The 17,699-nt window shown below is 39.1% G+C and overlaps 1 protein-coding gene across 9 annotated transcripts in view; it reads right to left on the minus strand.

Annotated features, from left to right (window-relative positions):
- The window catches only part of PALLD (palladin, cytoskeletal associated protein), a 201,763-nt gene that overhangs the window by 36,415 nt on the left and 147,649 nt on the right, over positions 1 to 17,699 (minus strand). For 7 of the 9 annotated variants that reach the window (XM_080589020.1, XM_080589023.1, XM_080589021.1 and 4 more), the window contains one exon: positions 503 to 1,198. The exons of the other annotated variants lie outside the window; for them this stretch is intronic. In XM_080589020.1, the coding sequence (XP_080445146.1) occupies positions 503 to 1,198 (696 nt within the window). The remainder of the gene's footprint in view (positions 1 to 502; positions 1,199 to 17,699) is intronic. 9 annotated transcript variants of the gene reach the window in all.

The following is a 17,699-nucleotide window of genomic DNA, read 5'->3' on the forward strand; positions in this document are numbered from 1 at the left end:
TCATTATGACCACTTTGTTGTCAGATGTATACTTTAATACCTTATACTTCAAGTATCGCAAAGCTATAGGGACTTTTGAAAAATGCTCCCTTTACTTTCTCTATGCACAGATGCAATGGGAACATAGATCACGAATATCATTGAATACGTGACTTTAAGAGAGCTGGGTCATGGGAAGGGTTTTCTTGAATCTCCTTCCACTTTTCTGGGCATGCAGAACCTTTTGCTGCTGCTTTCATAAATTCATCAACTCCAGTGTAAAACCTTAGATTTTCCTCTGTTACTCCTATTGTAATACTCTTTCAGAATCTCTTTTCTGTGATAGTTAGAAAACTGTACCTAATCTCTAGCACAGAGGCATTTGCAAACAATTAACATCTCTCTCTCAGCTGGCAGGTAACAGCAAGGGGCCCTAGAAAAGTATAAAATGAAGCAAGTGCAATAATCTTCAGTACAATCTTCAGTACAGTCAAACTCAAGGAGCTCATTAGCTAATACTTACGGAGGTGTCACTCCTTTCGGGAGGCCTAACGCGTTGACAGAAATGGGTGGTGGCTGGGATGGCAGCATGGAGCTGAGAAAAGCTGCTGGAGACTGGCCGGAATTAGGAAATCTGGGAGTTGGAGACAGGCTGTGGGAAGGTGAAGAAAGTGAAGGAAGAGGAGGAGGTGGAGGAGGTGGAAGTGGAAAGGAATCACACGCCGGATATGTCGCGGTTGGACTAAAGACAGGCGGAGGCGGGGGAGGAGGGGATGGAGAAGAAGGAGACCATCCGTACTCCCCTTCTGGAGCAAACTGCTGAGAGAAAGGCGGAACAGGCACTCTCCCAAACTGTTTTTGGGAAGCAGTTGGAGACATAGGAGAAGGCAGGCTGGATGTAGATGATCCTGAAGAAGGAGTCACATAACCTGAAGCAGGGCTGATGTTCTGAGCAGCAATAAACTGCTTAGGTCGAGCGTAGTTGAAGGAGCTGGAAGACTGCATGGTTGGGGAAGTATGAGAGTTGAGAATACTCATTGGCACAGGAGAAATAACAGACTGGCTGGACTCAAGCTCCTGGAAGGAGGGGGGAGGAGGAAAGGAAGGAGATGAGGGAGGGTGCTGATGGTGCTCAGGTTGCTGCTGGTGACGATACCACTGGCCACCTTCTTGCTCCAGACGAATTTGGTTCTGCAGCTGCTGTATTTTTATAGGATCCCTGTAGGAAGGAAAAATAGACAAAAAGATGATCAGACATGGAGTGCTGGCCGGGAGGAGGTAAAAATTCCACTCAGCTGTGGTCTAGGAGAGTCAGAAGCCAGGGAAAGTTCAAAGCATTCGCATATCTTGAATACCCCTATTTTTTCAGAGCTAAAACACTGTTACAAAAGTCCTTTTTTTCAGCTCAAAAGGGGGGGGGGGGGGGGGGAGTGTATGCAAAACAGAAGTCAACAAAACTTTCACTGCTTAAAAATGGTACACTATAAGACAAGTTGAAAACATTTAGCATATTTTAAAAGAGCAATCCAGTTAATGTAAGTAATGTTGATGATCTTAGAAGTTTCATTTCATTTCTTGCCTATTTCATTCTATGGCCAAGTTCCCATAATACGCCTCAGATATTTACCCAGTGACAGCTTCAGCTTTGATTTCTGCTGTAGCCTACTTGTGCAGATCAGACAAGCCTAATTACTGCCATACTTTTAATGAGCTACTTGGAGAAAATGAACTAACTTCTTTGTTAGAACCATCCATGTACCTGTAGATGAGCAAAGAACACTTCCAGGAAAAATCTATAACCTAAGGAGATGGTAAACTGAGCTTCCATATGTATCTAGTCCCACTTTTTTTTTTTTCCAGGTTTCGTTCTTAATTGTAGGTTCTGAGGTCTATCTTAATAGGTACTGAATACAGCTCTAGGGAATTCCTAATTGCAATACTATCAGCTCAAATGGAAATGAGACTTTCCTTTAAAAATGCAGACATTCTCTAGCAGAACAATAAGGAATAAAAAAACAATACACAGAAGCAGCCAAAATTGTTAATTAAGTCAAAAAATGCGTTATGTTCAGCAACGAAGCAAACCAGAGCATACATTGGTTTCTGTCCACAAAACATTAGTTTGAATGACATTGTGACCTTCCTATTTGTTGCTCCTTTATAATGTTCCTGTCTCTCCGTTTAGACACTGCAGCAGTCTATTTTAACTGCTGTTCTGCTGAAAAAATAGGAGTGCCATGTAAGTAAGGGCCCTATGAAAACGGAGATCAAGCTTAACTGTGTGGTCTCTCAACTTAAAATTCATCAGACTGACTTGCTTAAAACTTGTCATGTTCCAGCTGGAAAGCATAACTTTATCTCAATACTCCAGATGTCTACGAAGCTTCAGCATAGGCACATATACGTTTTCTGTATATTTCATACATAAATACTTTATTATATACAAGTGTGTCATTGTTTATGTATAATTTAGGTCTTTCAAGCAGAAATTTTAGAAGCTGTCTGCTTAATGCATGGCATATGAATGTATGATTCTAGCACAACAGTATACTGTTGTTGGTAGCAACAAAATTGGAAATGCTACTATCATATTTTCCATTCTAAGATTAATTTTGATATTCCAACCATCCACATTTCCCAGAAAATGTTTTCTGACAATAATTCTGCTTATGATCTCAGGCCAAAGGAGATATTTTAGATAAAACAGGGGAGTAAGATTGTTTGGGACAGAAAACTGAAAAATCAGTCCTTTACTTTTAACAGTTGCTTTTTACCTTTTTTTTTTGGAATAAAGAGAAATCATTCTAACTACATAAGTTATCTCACCAACAATACATATTTCAGTACTTAAAAGGAAATTAAAGTTTTCTGATTCTTTTTAATTGAGTCAACAATACCAGTACAAATGCAGCTCAATTGCAGATTTTTATACTTCATTTTTGATGTTGACAATAGCAACTCTAAATCCATCATTCCATGGGGCATGGGTTGAACCTTAGTCTTCAGTTTTTACAGAACTACATAAGAACCTCCTTTCCCTACCTGGGCTAAAGCAATTGTGCTTTTTCTTTCAGTTCCCATCATCATTTGATTCTCTTGGCTGATGACAGAAATACTTGATGTCACCTCCGATTGAGGAAAGTCCTGTAACACTGCTACTTTCAGCTCGTTCTGTTTCTTTAGTCTGATTATTTGCAGACCTATTGTCCAATGCCTCTAAAATTACAGAATCACAGAATCGTCTAGGTTGGAAGAGACCTCCAAGATCATCTAGTCCAACCAAATTATTTTAAAATACTTTCTCTTCCGTCATAACACTCCCACCCCTCCTAATTTTTTTATTCATTACAGAGAGGTTAAGGTTTAAAAAAAAAAAGAGGAAAATTTAGTACTGTAAATGCTGCGTTGAATATAGAAAAAAAAATAGCTGTCTCCAACACTCCTGTTTACCCAACATATGCTAAAAGCAAGTCAAAGTGTCTTGTCTTGGGACTTTTTTTATTTTCATTGCCAAGTCACATGGCTGCGTGCCCAGCCAACAGCACAACACAAATGACCATCTATGGCCCTGTCAATGGTAAGTAAGCACACTACTACAGTGCCTGCCACCGAAGCGCTGCTGTACCAATCTGGGCAGCAGCAAAGACCAGATTCAGAGTATGACTACAAAAGGTCGGCAGGCAAACATGAGGTTCCTCTGCTCTCACACTAAGCTTGACTTGAGGCCACAAGAATATGCATGCCTGTAAGTCAGGGTTTATTGCTTGGGACAACACTAATTCAATTTGCAAAGCCTTCTATCAGCTTAGGGTCCAGACAAAGTGCACGTCTGCTTAAAAATTAACATGCAGACATAAGCGTTATCACATCACTCCATGTAGCAAAAAAAATAAAAGATCTTAAAGCAAACTTTCATGCAGAAACACACGATCCTTGTTTGTAAAGGGATGTTCTCCACCTCAGAAACTACCCTTTTAACAGCAGATGCTGCCCTATGCTTATTCATTTCTTGAGCAGATGTGCCCTAGGGATGTGTCACTATGAAGAAGGAAAAAGAAAAAAAAAGAATAATCAATTAATCAATTCACAAGTGTTACATTGCACTGACACTAACAGCAGGGGAAGCTCTGCACAGGTCGGTCACTGAAACTCTGCTGTGCCATGGATATAAAGGGTCCCAGCAGTCAACACTGTGCAGTGGAATCTGTCCGTTATGTTGCCCTCATCAGTAGTGAAGCAAAGATAATTAAAAAAAAAAAGCTCAGTTTTGGATGAAATTACAGGAAAAATTAGTTTAATTGTAATTACATCCTCTTTCCAATTAGCTGTAATATGTTTTGTAATCCAAGTGTTTTAAAGGGCACACATGCTTTAAGGGAACACGTCAAGCTTGTTTAAACAACACTGAATAAAACTCATTTTCTCATGTGGATCTTTCAATTTTTACCAAGTAATTATAACAACATAAGAATGAACAGCTAAAGTTGTTTTTTTTTTTTTTCTTTTGTAAAATTTGATCAGTTAATGGCAGAAGAAAATAATAAAAAATCCTGACTAGGATAAAGCAAATATTGAGAATTTTGAGAATTTTCAGGAAGTCACTGCAAAGTGGACCAAGTAGTACATAAATATTCTTAAAAGGCCTGCTTCCATATCTGTGAATACTTTATTCAGTACCAAGTATTCTTACCCAAAATTTTTATACAACATTTCAGATGTTCTAATAGATATGTTTAAACAGTTAAAGAAATGCAAAAAGTAGAGTAGTAATATTTTAGCTGAAGCAGACACTAGTTGCAACAGAAGGAAAAATAGCATTTATGCAGTTACGATTCACGGTCCAAACACGTATAGATGTACTGTTCACAACACAATCTTTTCTTATCAGCTACTAGAATGGGAAGGCACAGCCTTTTCACCTTCAGTTATACGCTTGTATCACTTTGTTTTCCACTTATTATAGATTTCTAACTGTGAAAAGAAGTTGGTGACTGAGGAGGAGGAGAAAAATCCAATTTGTTCAGCAGTTAAGAATAAGGATTTGTGTGTGCATCACTAGCAACATCCAGTGCAAGAAGACGTGACAGTAAATGAAGTTACTCCTGGAGCAGTGCTTGTCTACACAATGTCAGTCTTCCTTTTCTTTACAATATTAAATATTGAATAGCTAGAATTAATTTGGGGTATTTTCCATACTGCCTCTTTAGGAATTCTTTTACTCACCGTGCAGGTGACTCGCAAGATGCAACATTACACTTTCCCAAGTATTTCTGTAACCTCACTTTCCTCTCTGGCCTCTCTTAGAAACTAACAACTGAATGAAGATACAGCAACTAGTAATTTTTTAATTAATCTATTGGCTAACCTCATGGAAATTCACGCTTGCTAAATTTTAGGGAATTGAAAACTAGAATATAAAATCCATCAGGAAAGTCAGAGTTTCCCTTGCCATTAGAGAAGACAGTGAGTCTCCTCTTACTGTGTCAACAATATTCACAGCAACCTCCAAGCACGGCAGGAGGCTCGCTACTGCTGTCAGGGATTTATGCATTTCCTCAAAGCCAACACAACTACATGAGAATAACAGCAAAGACAAAAAAGCAAGGAGCGTCAGGTATCATAAAAAATAAGATCTATTTTTTTTTAAATTCTAGGAAGCTAGGCTCCAATTTAAAATCTGCAGTACACCACAAATTAGCACTAGAAAGGACATATTTCAGACCAAATGAGAGAGAGTAATATCAGGAGACCTGAACTGATTCGATCCTGCAAGTCACTTTTCCATCTGGACCTTGGTTTCCATAGTTTTCAAATGAGTTATATGAACTTTATGATACTGTTATTAGATGCCTGGATATCTACTGCTAGCAGCTCACTACTAACATTGTTATTACTGACCCACGGGTGCAATGTGGCAAAGTGCTCTACCTGCTAATGCAAACAGAAATTCTGGCTGGCTGGACTTTAAGCTCACCACAGGAAAAAATGTTGTATTAAAAATTCATTTAAACTATTGCTCACAGTGGTGCAGATATATGTAAGAATGTTTTTAAACAGTACTGTCTGTAAAGGCCGTGTTTCCTAGAGATTTGGCACTGTAGGGTCACAATCCATGGTGACAACAGTATCCTGAAGAAACAGTCCTTTAGCACTGCTCTCTCCAATGTGCCATTCTCCCCTGCTGCCAGATCACGTATATAATGTTCACTGGCAGCATTAACCTTATGCAAAAATGCCTCAAGGCTAGCTTTAACAGACTGCCAGAAGCAGAAACTGGCCATGGTCTCACTTGGGTCAAAGCACTGGCAAATCATGCTCACTCTTGGTGCCAGTGAAAGGTTTGCCATGTGCTGGGAGATGATGACTGCTGAGGGGACCACTCACTGACAGAAGTGGAAGGGGCAAGCTTCACTTGTCAGTGCCTGCCCACTGCACCTTGCCTCATTTCCAGCCTGGTTTTCATTCCTCTTTTATTCCACAGCAGCAGTCTGGCTCTGTGTCCCCCCTCTTATTCCATTCTTCACAGCTAAGTCAAAAAACTAAGTGCTAAACAATGAAAAGAGCATGAGCTAAATGCTCACATTTGAAAACAGGTGTTCAAAGGGAAGGCTAGATACGTTTATTTTTTTGGTAACTACAGAATACTATGTTTTCAGAAGCAAAACACTGATTGCATGGAAGAAGAGCAAACAGATATTAGCAGAATATTCTCTAATGATGCCAGTAAAGATGGCATATTTTAAGGGTAACAGTTACTTGAGGATTCATATTCTAAGGTATGCACTTGGTTCGGACTACAATAGGCTGATTTATTTTTTTAACCCACTTTAATTTTTGTTTTCTTCTTGATACCTTTTTGGTATCATGTTATTTTTACAATTAATAGAGCTGTCCTTTGAGAACTAAACAGGTAACAACCACTACAAGGAACTGTAATCCAAGCCCAGGCCAAGGGCTTGGATGTAGAGCTATGAAACAGGGGAGGTGCAGGAGAAAGGCAGAGATGGTTGTATATCTCTGAAAAAGTCTCAGGAGGAACTGACCAGTGGGTTGCAGAGTACGTGACAGCAGATGACATTTTCAGGGTGGAAGGAATCCTTCATATTGCAAGGTCTCCATCAGGCTTATTTCCAGGTTCCCAGTATGAGGATATGTACCACCTTTATGTTTATCTTACATCTCTGGATCTGTGAAAAACATTACGATTCTTGGAGGAAAAAAGCCCAAAACCTCCTCTGGGAAGCACCCTACTATTTGCAGTGTAACCACCAGCTCCTTACAGATCTGTCTTTTTATATCTTGAAGAAAGAGATTTTCTCTGCCTAGGTCGACAGTGCTGTCTGTGCTAAGGAATGATAACGGCAAGCAGCTGAACTGAGCTGACTGAACTTGGTGGTGCTGGCTTTGTTGTTCTCACTGTAAGTCCACAGTTCATGATACTGCTAGAGAACTGCCACTTGATACTGCTTGTTCCACCCAGTCCTGGCATCCAAAGTGATCCAGAGGTACAACCTGCTCCCTGTACTTTTTAAATGCAAAAACTCTTAAGAAAGCCACTTACACCCAGACTTTCTGTCTTAGGGGAAGGTTTCTCCCAGGGTGGTGCCTGCTGTCCAGGCCTTGACGGGAATCAGCCTTGCACAGAATGAACTCTATCCAGGTAGTGTCTACCACAAAGTGTGGTAAGGGCATTCATGTTTCTTCAGTGTTTTACAAGACAGTATGTGAAATAGATTGAACCAACCACCACAGATAAAGAACCAAGACTAAATACAGTTTTTCTATGTTATAAATTTTTATATTTCCTGATTTGGGCCCTCCTTGGTCCTCCCTCATCATCTTACCAACAGAAAAGGAGCAAATGAAAAGCAGACGAAGAAAAGCAATTTTTGTTTGAAAGAAAGACTCCTACACATCATGTATGGAAGAACAATGGACTCACTTTTGCCCCAAATCATTCCTGAGTGAAAGCAGACCAACCCCTTCATGTCCTTCCAGTAACCTGCCCTTTGAGGAACAGATGGTGCAGTTCAGCAGAAATATACTATACATACTTCTGAAAGTACAGGAATACTTTGAATGAAAATAATCAGAATTAACCACAACTTTAAAAGCCTGAGCTAGTTTTCTAAATTAAGATCTGAAACTAATGCCAGGAAAACTTTGTATTTTGGAATAACAACTGCTCATCTCCACGAAACCTACATTCCAATGAAGATCTAGCTTCTAACTCGAGACGAGTGTCTCATAATCATGCAAGAGCAACCAGTCTGTGTGTTTGCTTCTTTAAGGCACCATCATGCTGTATTGAGAGGCAAGGGTGTTCTCAGGTAACACCGACTTCCATGTCACTCAATAACTATGTTCAGATATATTTCTTCATGTATTTAGGTATCACAGAATCACAGAATCATTCAGGTTGGAAATGACCTCTAAGATCAGTTAGTCCAACCTTTAACCTAGCACTGCCAAGTCCACCACTAAACCATGGTAGTGAGTTCTGCATCTACACATTTCTTGAAGACCTCCAGGGACGGTGACTCCACCATTTTCCTAGGCAGCCTGTTCCAGTGTTGTACAACCTTTTCAGTGAGGAAATTTCTCCTAATTTTCAACCTAACTCCCGCCTGGTGCAACTTGAGCCCATTTCTCCTCATCTTACCACTCAGTACTTGGGAGAAAAGCCTGATCCCCACCTTGCTATAGCCTCCTTTAAGGTAATTGTACAGCATCATGGGGTTTTCCCTCAGCCTCCTTTTCTCTAGGCTAAACCACCCCAGTTCCCTCAGCCAGTCCTCATAAGACTTGTGCTCCAGACCCTTCATCAGCTTCGCTGCCCTTCTCTGGACGTGCTCCAGCACCTCGATGTCCTTCTTGTGGCTACGGGCCCCAAACTGAACACAGTATTCGAGGTGTATACATATATAGAGAGATATAGATATTTATAAAATCTAGGACGGAATATTTTCCATTATGATTTATTAGCATGACAACGCACTAAGATGCAGTTAGACCACTCAAGCTCCTTGGCAGCCCAGTTGGGTAGCTGGCAGGCAGCGAGGGAATGGAGAACTGGAAGTGCTGGGAGCCGCTGTGGTTCCCTTCCTACATAATGCTCCTAGTGCTTCTGCATCTGTGGCTGTTTGGCAGCTGGGACAGCAAACTCACCAAGTTAAGCTACCTCTTGAACACACCGATTAATTTGCTCTCTATAACTACATTTTGTGTCTTACTGGTATAAATGGTACTGTTGGAAATGAATAATTTGCTAAACTTCTGGCAGTTACTATTTTGGAGACTGAAATACACTGAATGCTTTGGAGAGGCTCGTGCAAAATTTGACAACAGTTAAATTTACCTCTGATAAGATTGCTAATATATACTTTTCCACCAGATGTATCAATGCTTGAGAGTTACTAAAAATGAAAATATCAACTTAAGCTAGCAGTGAATGAATTAACAACTGTACTGAAAAGAAATACTCAGAATACAAAGGTAATTCCAACTAAAACTGTGTCCGCTGAATACTTACTCAATTTCAGAAATGTTAAAAATGCTTTTTTAAACAACAAAAATAAACAAAAAACAACACCTGCAAGGCATCCAAGACACAGGCAGCCTTCAGGCTGTCTTATACAAATACATTTACCCGAGCATTAAGCGCCCTGATGCTGAACAATCCCTTATAAATATGAGAAACAACCACACACTGTTTTAAAACCTGCAAGGGTTCACATTTATATAAGAGTGGAAATACCTGTTAAAACAAAAACTGAGGAAGGCCAGGGGAAGGGGAGAGGAGGAAAAATGAAAAACAGCACCAGTTTGGGTCCTACCCTGCAAACATGCTGAGATACTTTTTGTCTATGATGACAGATTTCAGGGGGGCTGCAGGGATGTTATTACAATTTAATCGTTGTGTGGAGTATCTGGAGCTATAACTAGGAACCATCTCCACCAGCTGCAAGCTTTTAACATTTTTACTGCTTACCCTTCAAAGCTTAACAAATTGACAATGCAGATTCACAAGAACTAGTATTTTTCCTTATTTCATGTCAATATACAGCAGTGTTTATAGTTATCTAATTTCACTGTACCCTAATGTACTCTGAGGATAATCAGCCTGGTTTTAGAGCTGACACAGGTACCATATTACGAGCATTCTCTGAAACTAAGCCTGACTTTTCATCAGAGAAACTTTGTACATGCAGACGATAAATGTAAAATGTCTGCATCATGCCTGCATTGTTTGTGAACTCACCTTTAAGGAAATCCTGCTGTAATTTGGCTGTTAAAAGCCTGTCTATCCTAACAAGTGGCAGTTGTAGCTGTGCCCGTTTTCCATTATTGTTTGATTATCTGTCAAAGACATCAAGGTAATTTCTGTACTAAGGAAACTAACAGTAGTGATAGTGCCAGTAGTTAGTGAACACAAGGCGGCTCCAAGCAATTCTTCTGGAGACAGGAACCTTTTTCATATCTCTGTAACACTGCAGGGACATTTTTCAAAACATGCACCAGTAAGATAACACATTCACCCTGGGTACAGAAAGAGAGGAAATTGTGCTCTTGTGCACACTTATTGTTCCAAAAAGTCATAAAGACACAATACAGCTTCAGTAAAAAAGCTGAACTTCATAACTCCGTTAGGGTTACGCCACAAGAATTGGTCTGGTAAAGGAAGCAGAAAGTCTGTTATTAAGACGTAAATCAGTAATGAGGCATTAATAACAGCGCAAGTCCCAGATTGCAGCTCAGTTTACCCAAACTGTAGGAAATCATGACTTCAAATGCAGGAATGAATTAGCCTGCGAATGCACAAACAGGTCTCTGGCTCTAACTGTGCCAGACCACATGGAAGGTTACATTCTGTGCTTACTGGTATGTATCCAAAGCAAGTATGCAAAAAATAAAATCAAATTCAGGTTTCAGAAACTTTAGCAGCCTAAAACTCAAAGTGAACTGAAGAAGACTGACAACCATTCCTCCTCTTCTAGATGCAGTATGATACATTTTTTCAGTGCTGCACAGCACATTCACTTTTTTGATTGTTTGTTTTTCAACTTTATACTTTTGATTAACAAGATACTCTACAAATTACGAGTATTGGCCACCAAAGTTGGGAAGTTAGTTTATTTTCATTCCCACCCACCAGTTACAGCAGGCTCAAAACTGAACCTCCATACTTTCAATACCTGTGAAGTATCTGTGCCTTAGGTTACATGGAAAGACAATCGGTTTGTAGTACTGAAATAGCTACCTTTGGGAGTCAGAATGAGCATGTTTTTTAAAAGAAAAAAGGTAGAAAAAAAAGATGTGTGATATTACAAATCTAGATGTGCGATATTACAAGAGCACACACGTACTGTCAATTGTGTCTTTGGGAAAATGAAAACTACGCTTCAAAACTACTTGAAGAAATAAAGGTCATTTTACAGCCTACATTTGAGGGCCTTTTCCCAGCTATTTTGTATTCACAAAGAAGAACAGTTCTGACATGTGAGCTGGTCACTGTTTCACGTACATCTCAGATATTAGCAGCTGACACATCAGTATTCTGTTTTACTGAAACTCAGTGAAGGTATTCCATCCTTAAAATACCATATATAAAAGAACCATTGGAAAGAAAATCAATGCATAAAAACCGGTATTTTTTAATGTGAAATAAATATATATTTTTGAGATTCCCCCACCATGAGAATATAATGCCTTTTGGGTGTCAGCACCATCTTCGTATCACAAAGTTCTGCTATTATACCATTCTTGCTCAATTCCTTCCATATGCACAGACATAACCCATAACCAACATACACCAGCTTTTATGGCAGAAGTAAAAAGTGCTGAAGACAGCGATAATCATTCAGCCTGGTTCTCAGTAACTCTACAATATTACTCACAACTTCTGCTTCATTTATTCAATCAATGTAATAATGCAGTCATTTCTTATGCAAGACCGAGGGAAGGGCTCGATGTCCCTGTCATGCAATCTAGGTTGGTAATATTAATGAAAGTTATGGCAACGGAAAAAAAACACAAAAGGATATACTTAAAGGGATGAACAATTATGTAGTCACTCGACATGCTGCACACCTCCCAGGGAATCTGAATTTACTGCTGTGTTAGGGATTGGTATCATCCAGAGACATTTGGACATCTATTGCAAGAATGTTTCCTCACAGATGCCTTCTTAGATAGCCTTTTTAAAAGCCCTGGTGAAGGATGTCCCATCACGAACTGGAGAAACAGCAGACTTTCACTGCCATTGTTCTCTGGCAACTGAAACAGGCACCGGGTTGCTGTCCTCTACACATTACCTAGCTGCTCGGCTCCTGCTGGAGGTACAAGTTTGTTCAGGCACAGACAACCTGCCTGACCTATCTTCCACAAACAGGCCAGTTGAAATACAAAGCTCTGATTAAGTGAATTATTCACTTTATTGGGAAAAAAAATACAAAAAAAAATACCCCAAGTGTCCTCAGCGTTTGCACACAAACGTTTCCACAAGGAGTTGGCAACCGCTCAGTCTATTCATGCCCAGCAGATTCTCTGTGGGCCGCAGCAGTCACAGAGAAGGAAAACTCCAGCCCAGACTGGCAAAAGAGCAGCAACACTTGAAAAATCAAAACACTTGCAAGTGTGGCGAGATGGACCTTATGACAGCTGTACCAGTTGGAAGACAGAGCTCTTTGTAGTCTTGGCTACAACAGCATGCACAACTTGATCTGCTACTGTAGACTGATAACATATTTTTGGTTTATCATGTGTTGTTTTTTTGTTTGTTTGTTTGTTTTCCTATCACCAACTTGCATCAGCTTCAGTGGTACCTGCCTGATGAACACTTCTTTGACCTATTTTGCAGCAGGAGCAATCTTTCTGGATATGGATATCCAGCCAACTGGATGGACTACTTTTGAAAATAAAATACAGTGTACAGGGTGCTGTCACTCTTATCTGGCCAGATGTGCCCTTTCAGGGGTGTGAGGTATTTTGTCCATTTTCAGAGGCATCTTCCCCAGTGTATAATAGAGATGAAAAAATGCCAAGTCCCAAAATGTTGCAAAATCACCTACTGCTTACTACAATTGCTCGATAAGCTTAATTGAGATGTCTTAGGCAAATCCTAATGAGAAAGTAGACTTGCAGCCTTACTCCTTGAGTGAACTCTGCACTTCACTGTAACTTCCTCATTGCTTGTTACAAAACAAAAAGCAAACACCTACCAGCAGAATTACTGAGCAAAGACCTTGCACAGTACACAGATACCACTGCAGTCAAAATCTATTTTAAAATATTCAGAATTTCCTCTGCTCCTAAACAGATTGAACAGACCTGACCAGCACTACTCCCATTATCTATTATCACAAAGAAAAGTGATCATCTTGAAATAACATACATTTGGACACAGATGCTCAAGTTGAATTAACCTCTTGTGCTGGCAACACATCGTTTTAAGCAATATTTTCCTGGTAAATAGATTAATTGATTTTACAGTGCAAATTTAATTTCTTCTTCAACTGCTAGCTGTACAGTGCATTCTGGTAAAACATTTAAAATGACTGCTTTACATATAAATGACGGGGCACGTAATTGCTTTTGAACATTTGAGTGGGAACACATTCCATACAGAAGATTCACATCAAAGGCAATTTGTTTCTCAATCTATCAAGTAATATTGTTTATGGAAGACTTATGCAGTATGGACTTCTTCCCTGAAGTAAGCTGTGCATTACAGAATTCCAAACAAAAGAAGGAATTGTACAGGTAAATTGTGTGGTGATAAACATCTATTGTCGCCACATATTGTGTTAATGATGCTGAATGGCAGGTCAGCTATATATATGTAGCTGACGTATAGCTATATAGCTGACATATATAGCTATACAGCAGATGTATAAACTAGCATGAGGTATCATTCTAAGTCACACAATCTAGAAGGCATTTAAAAGCAAGTACGCTGATCACAACAGGCAAGGCTCTAGCTTTACATTTTGTGTAAGTCTCCATTTCTGGGATGTCAAATATGATTTTCAGCATATTTGTTTAGCAAAACACAATCTCTGCATTTACTTTATTGGTTTTCTTGAAAAAAATGTGTAAGTACATAGAATATTGATGCATAGTATATTAAAAAATAGGGTACAATGCATGCTATGTAGTATTTACACATTCAGAGTCAATGTACCCTAGACATTGATTTTACTATTCTATACACCACAGTACAAATTTTATTATTCTTGCCTGCAGCTGATCTCCAGAATTCAATTAATTCCACAACATCTGTCCTGCAGTAAAAACCTCCAAGATGCAACAAACACATCTTGTTCATCTTCAGTTTGATCATAGGGTAGTATGTAAAAATCTAGTTACAAAGAAAAAAGTATTCTTCAATGTTTAAACCCATTAGGTCTCACAAGTGTGAAGGATGATTCTCTCTGTGGACTCGTTATTTTGATCACTCTTGACCCTTCTTAGACCAGAACTGATCACTCAGGGAGAAATACTGGCCTAGATGCACCGCTTCTCTGATTGGGGGTCCCATATTTATTAAAAACACCTTGAGTTTTATGTTAAAATGAATACTCAGAAATGGATCATGAGAAAAATAGTTTATCTATTCCTAGAGTGAAAATCAATTTATTTTACCTTGATCAACAGAATTTTATACTTTGTCCTTGCCAAAAAAAAAGTTTTTACACTGAATACTTAGTAGCATAACATTTTAAGTGTGCTCAATTATTTGTTTCCTTAACGTAACTAGAGTTCTTAGATTATATTTGGAAACTACTGGTAAATCAGTTAGTTAAAGTGAATTAAAATAAAAAATGGTGCTTTGATTCCACAAACATAAACATAGTGATACACATTTTTCTTACTGAAGTCAACACTACATAAGTGAGTCTTTTCCTCTTTAAATATCACAGCTTGGACTCTACCTCACGAGTAGATGAGATATTTATTTTCTCTGTGCTTTAATAAACAACCTACGGCTCCATAATGAAAATATAATTTTGGAGTAAGTTACTTCAAAGAGAGGAATTTTGACAACACCAAACTTGGTAGCGGTACAGTTAGCATCAGTGTGGATCATAATGTTCTTCCTGCATGAACTCTGAGATTCCACGCAATCCTCTGTTCTCTCAGCACTTGGACCACAGTGTAGTGCTGGTCTGTCTTAACTTTTTCTCCTCACTGACCTCCCTTCCTCTAGTTATAGTCTTCTCTGTCTCCCTGCCTCTTCCCTTGGGCTACCACCACTTCTTCACCACCCTTCTGCAAGCTCCAGAAGTGCTACTTAGGTGTAAGACAGTAGGCCTGTGACTTCACATTGTACTTCACCTCGTATGCCATATGATAATTCTTCGTAGAACGAGGAATCATGAAAAGCCAGAGAGACCAGACAGCATACTGAAGTACTGCAGTTTTTGCCATAGAGGGCAAAATAAGGCAAAGACTTAGGTCTCTAATGAGTTGTGCAGTATATCAGGGAGAGTGGGTACCCAGATCCGCAGAAAGACGGAGCTGCTCAGTATTGTTGTTTGGATGAAAAGAAGTGCAGTTCCCTACAGTCATCCCATTCTGCATGCCAAGACTCTAATGAGCCCTTGCACTTTGACTTACCACATTAATTGCATTCTCACGCCCTACAGGCAATGTTGTCTGAAGCTGCACATTTTTAGGTCATTTCATAAACCTTCAGAGACTGCAGTTTTCCAAATGGATTTCAAGACTTCAGTATTAAAGTAACTTAAATAATAACTAATCTGCAAGGCCTTAGCTTTAAAAATGGGGAAATAAACTTTGCTAAGCAAGAATTGATAGCACATAATTCTTGCTGTACACAGTCCAGGCAATACTTCACACATTAGTTATGTCTGATCTTCTACACAAGGGAGAACTTTTGTCCTCAAGAGCCCAATACTAGAAATGGCATCTCATGATCCAAGGCGTATTGTTTTGTTTAAGTTTGTCTTATGTTCAAAATCTGATATTTGAAATTAAGTGGAATCTGTAAGGCATAAGGTCCGGCTTGATTAACATACTTCATAATTGCAGGAAATGTTTTTTGACCCTTAGTTGACTCAAAATTTTTTCTCATGATTATTTAACAGCATGATCTACTTCCCTAATGAATCATTCAGAATGAATGAGAAAAAATTCACATTCTTGGAAATAGCAACAGAATCTTGCAATCATTCTGAAATCCCCTATATATTAAATAGCTTTATATTTTCAAAACAAGCTCCAGATGTGTAGAAGAATTACTCTTGATTTGTGATAGGCCTAAAAGATCATTTACCTTTTCTTTCTGGCCTTGCAGCACTTTAGTTTGCTGTCATATTGCTCTAATTCTTCTAGTTGAAAGGAGACGCATGGGGGAATGTTCTCATCCCATCTTTGGTATCTCACTTACACGAGTAGTACAGCCTCCCAGACAGTCAGGGAAGCCTCCAGAGTGCAGTTCAGAGCGTGTAAATTAGATGCTAAATGTCAGAATGCATGAATACCTTCTTAAAAAGAAGCATCTTCAGAAGTCATCCCAGTAAAGCACATGCTTCGAAATGAAGACAGGCGAATCAGATCCAGGCGAAAAACATACAAGATGTCCAACACATCCCCACTGGTGCAGATAAAAATAACGCTATCCAACAATTCTTTCCCTTGTCCATAGCTTAACAGCTCATGAGTCAACTGCAGATCCCACAATACATCACGCTGTTCCACAATCACAATGGACTAGCTCACAAAGGTTAACAATTTATTCTCTTAAAAGTACCCCAAATTCTTCACATACACTACGTAGACAACTAGTATGATAGCTATGACTTAGCAGCAGCTAACAAATGTACTCAGCTACTTTTGATGGGGAATACTCTTCTAGGCAGACTTAGTATCAGGGAGGATCCATAGTTCCAACACCACCACACCCAGCTAGGGTCACCATGTAGGAGGAAAATTAACAGAAAAGGTCAAATTGTTCAACAGCATTATGAAGTAACATTGTTAGAGTCAGGAAGAAATCTGGTGATTATTTATCAGCACCATCAGCTGTAGAACAAAGAATTGAACAGAAACCAGGCAAAGCAAAACAAAACAAAAAAAAAACCCTACCTCAATAAAAAAAGAGACTTCAGTAGTCCTAAAGAAAAGTCAGAGAAGGTAAGGTAATAAACACAAGATATGCCAGGGTGGTTTTAAACATCACCAAAAAAGCATAGTATTGCACCGTATTCCATATGAAGAAGAATGCAGATATTTCAGGCTAGAAGATCAGACTGGAATGTGTGTGTCTGGACTGGTTTTAGTCACGAAGGTTATATGTGAGGATATCTGCACTGCTAAGACGAAAAAGATTTGGATCAGTGTAAATAACCTTTCTGTACTTCGAATTCTTTAAACATTTTAATTCAACTGTGTTGCTGATTATTAAGCAATGCTTTGCAGCACAGAAATACATATATTGCAAGTATAAATGCTAAAAGACACCCTAGAGTCTTGTTATGCACCAGCAGCAAACTTGGTATTTACTTTTCCCAAGTCCAACCTGTTTTATTTCAATAAGATGCCCCCAAATCTTTTTATAATTATTTCCATTGCATATAAACATAATATCCTGGTATTAGTAAATTAGCTTGGCTAAATATAGCAAGGAGCACTCATGTTTTATGGGGGCATTTTCTCTGGTATGCAGCTAATATAAATAAAACAAGCAGAGAGAAGCT

Source organism: Anser brachyrhynchus, assembly GCF_964034855.1.
Source record: "Anser brachyrhynchus genome assembly, chromosome: 4".
Lineage (NCBI taxonomy): Eukaryota > Metazoa > Chordata > Aves > Anseriformes > Anatidae > Anser > Anser brachyrhynchus.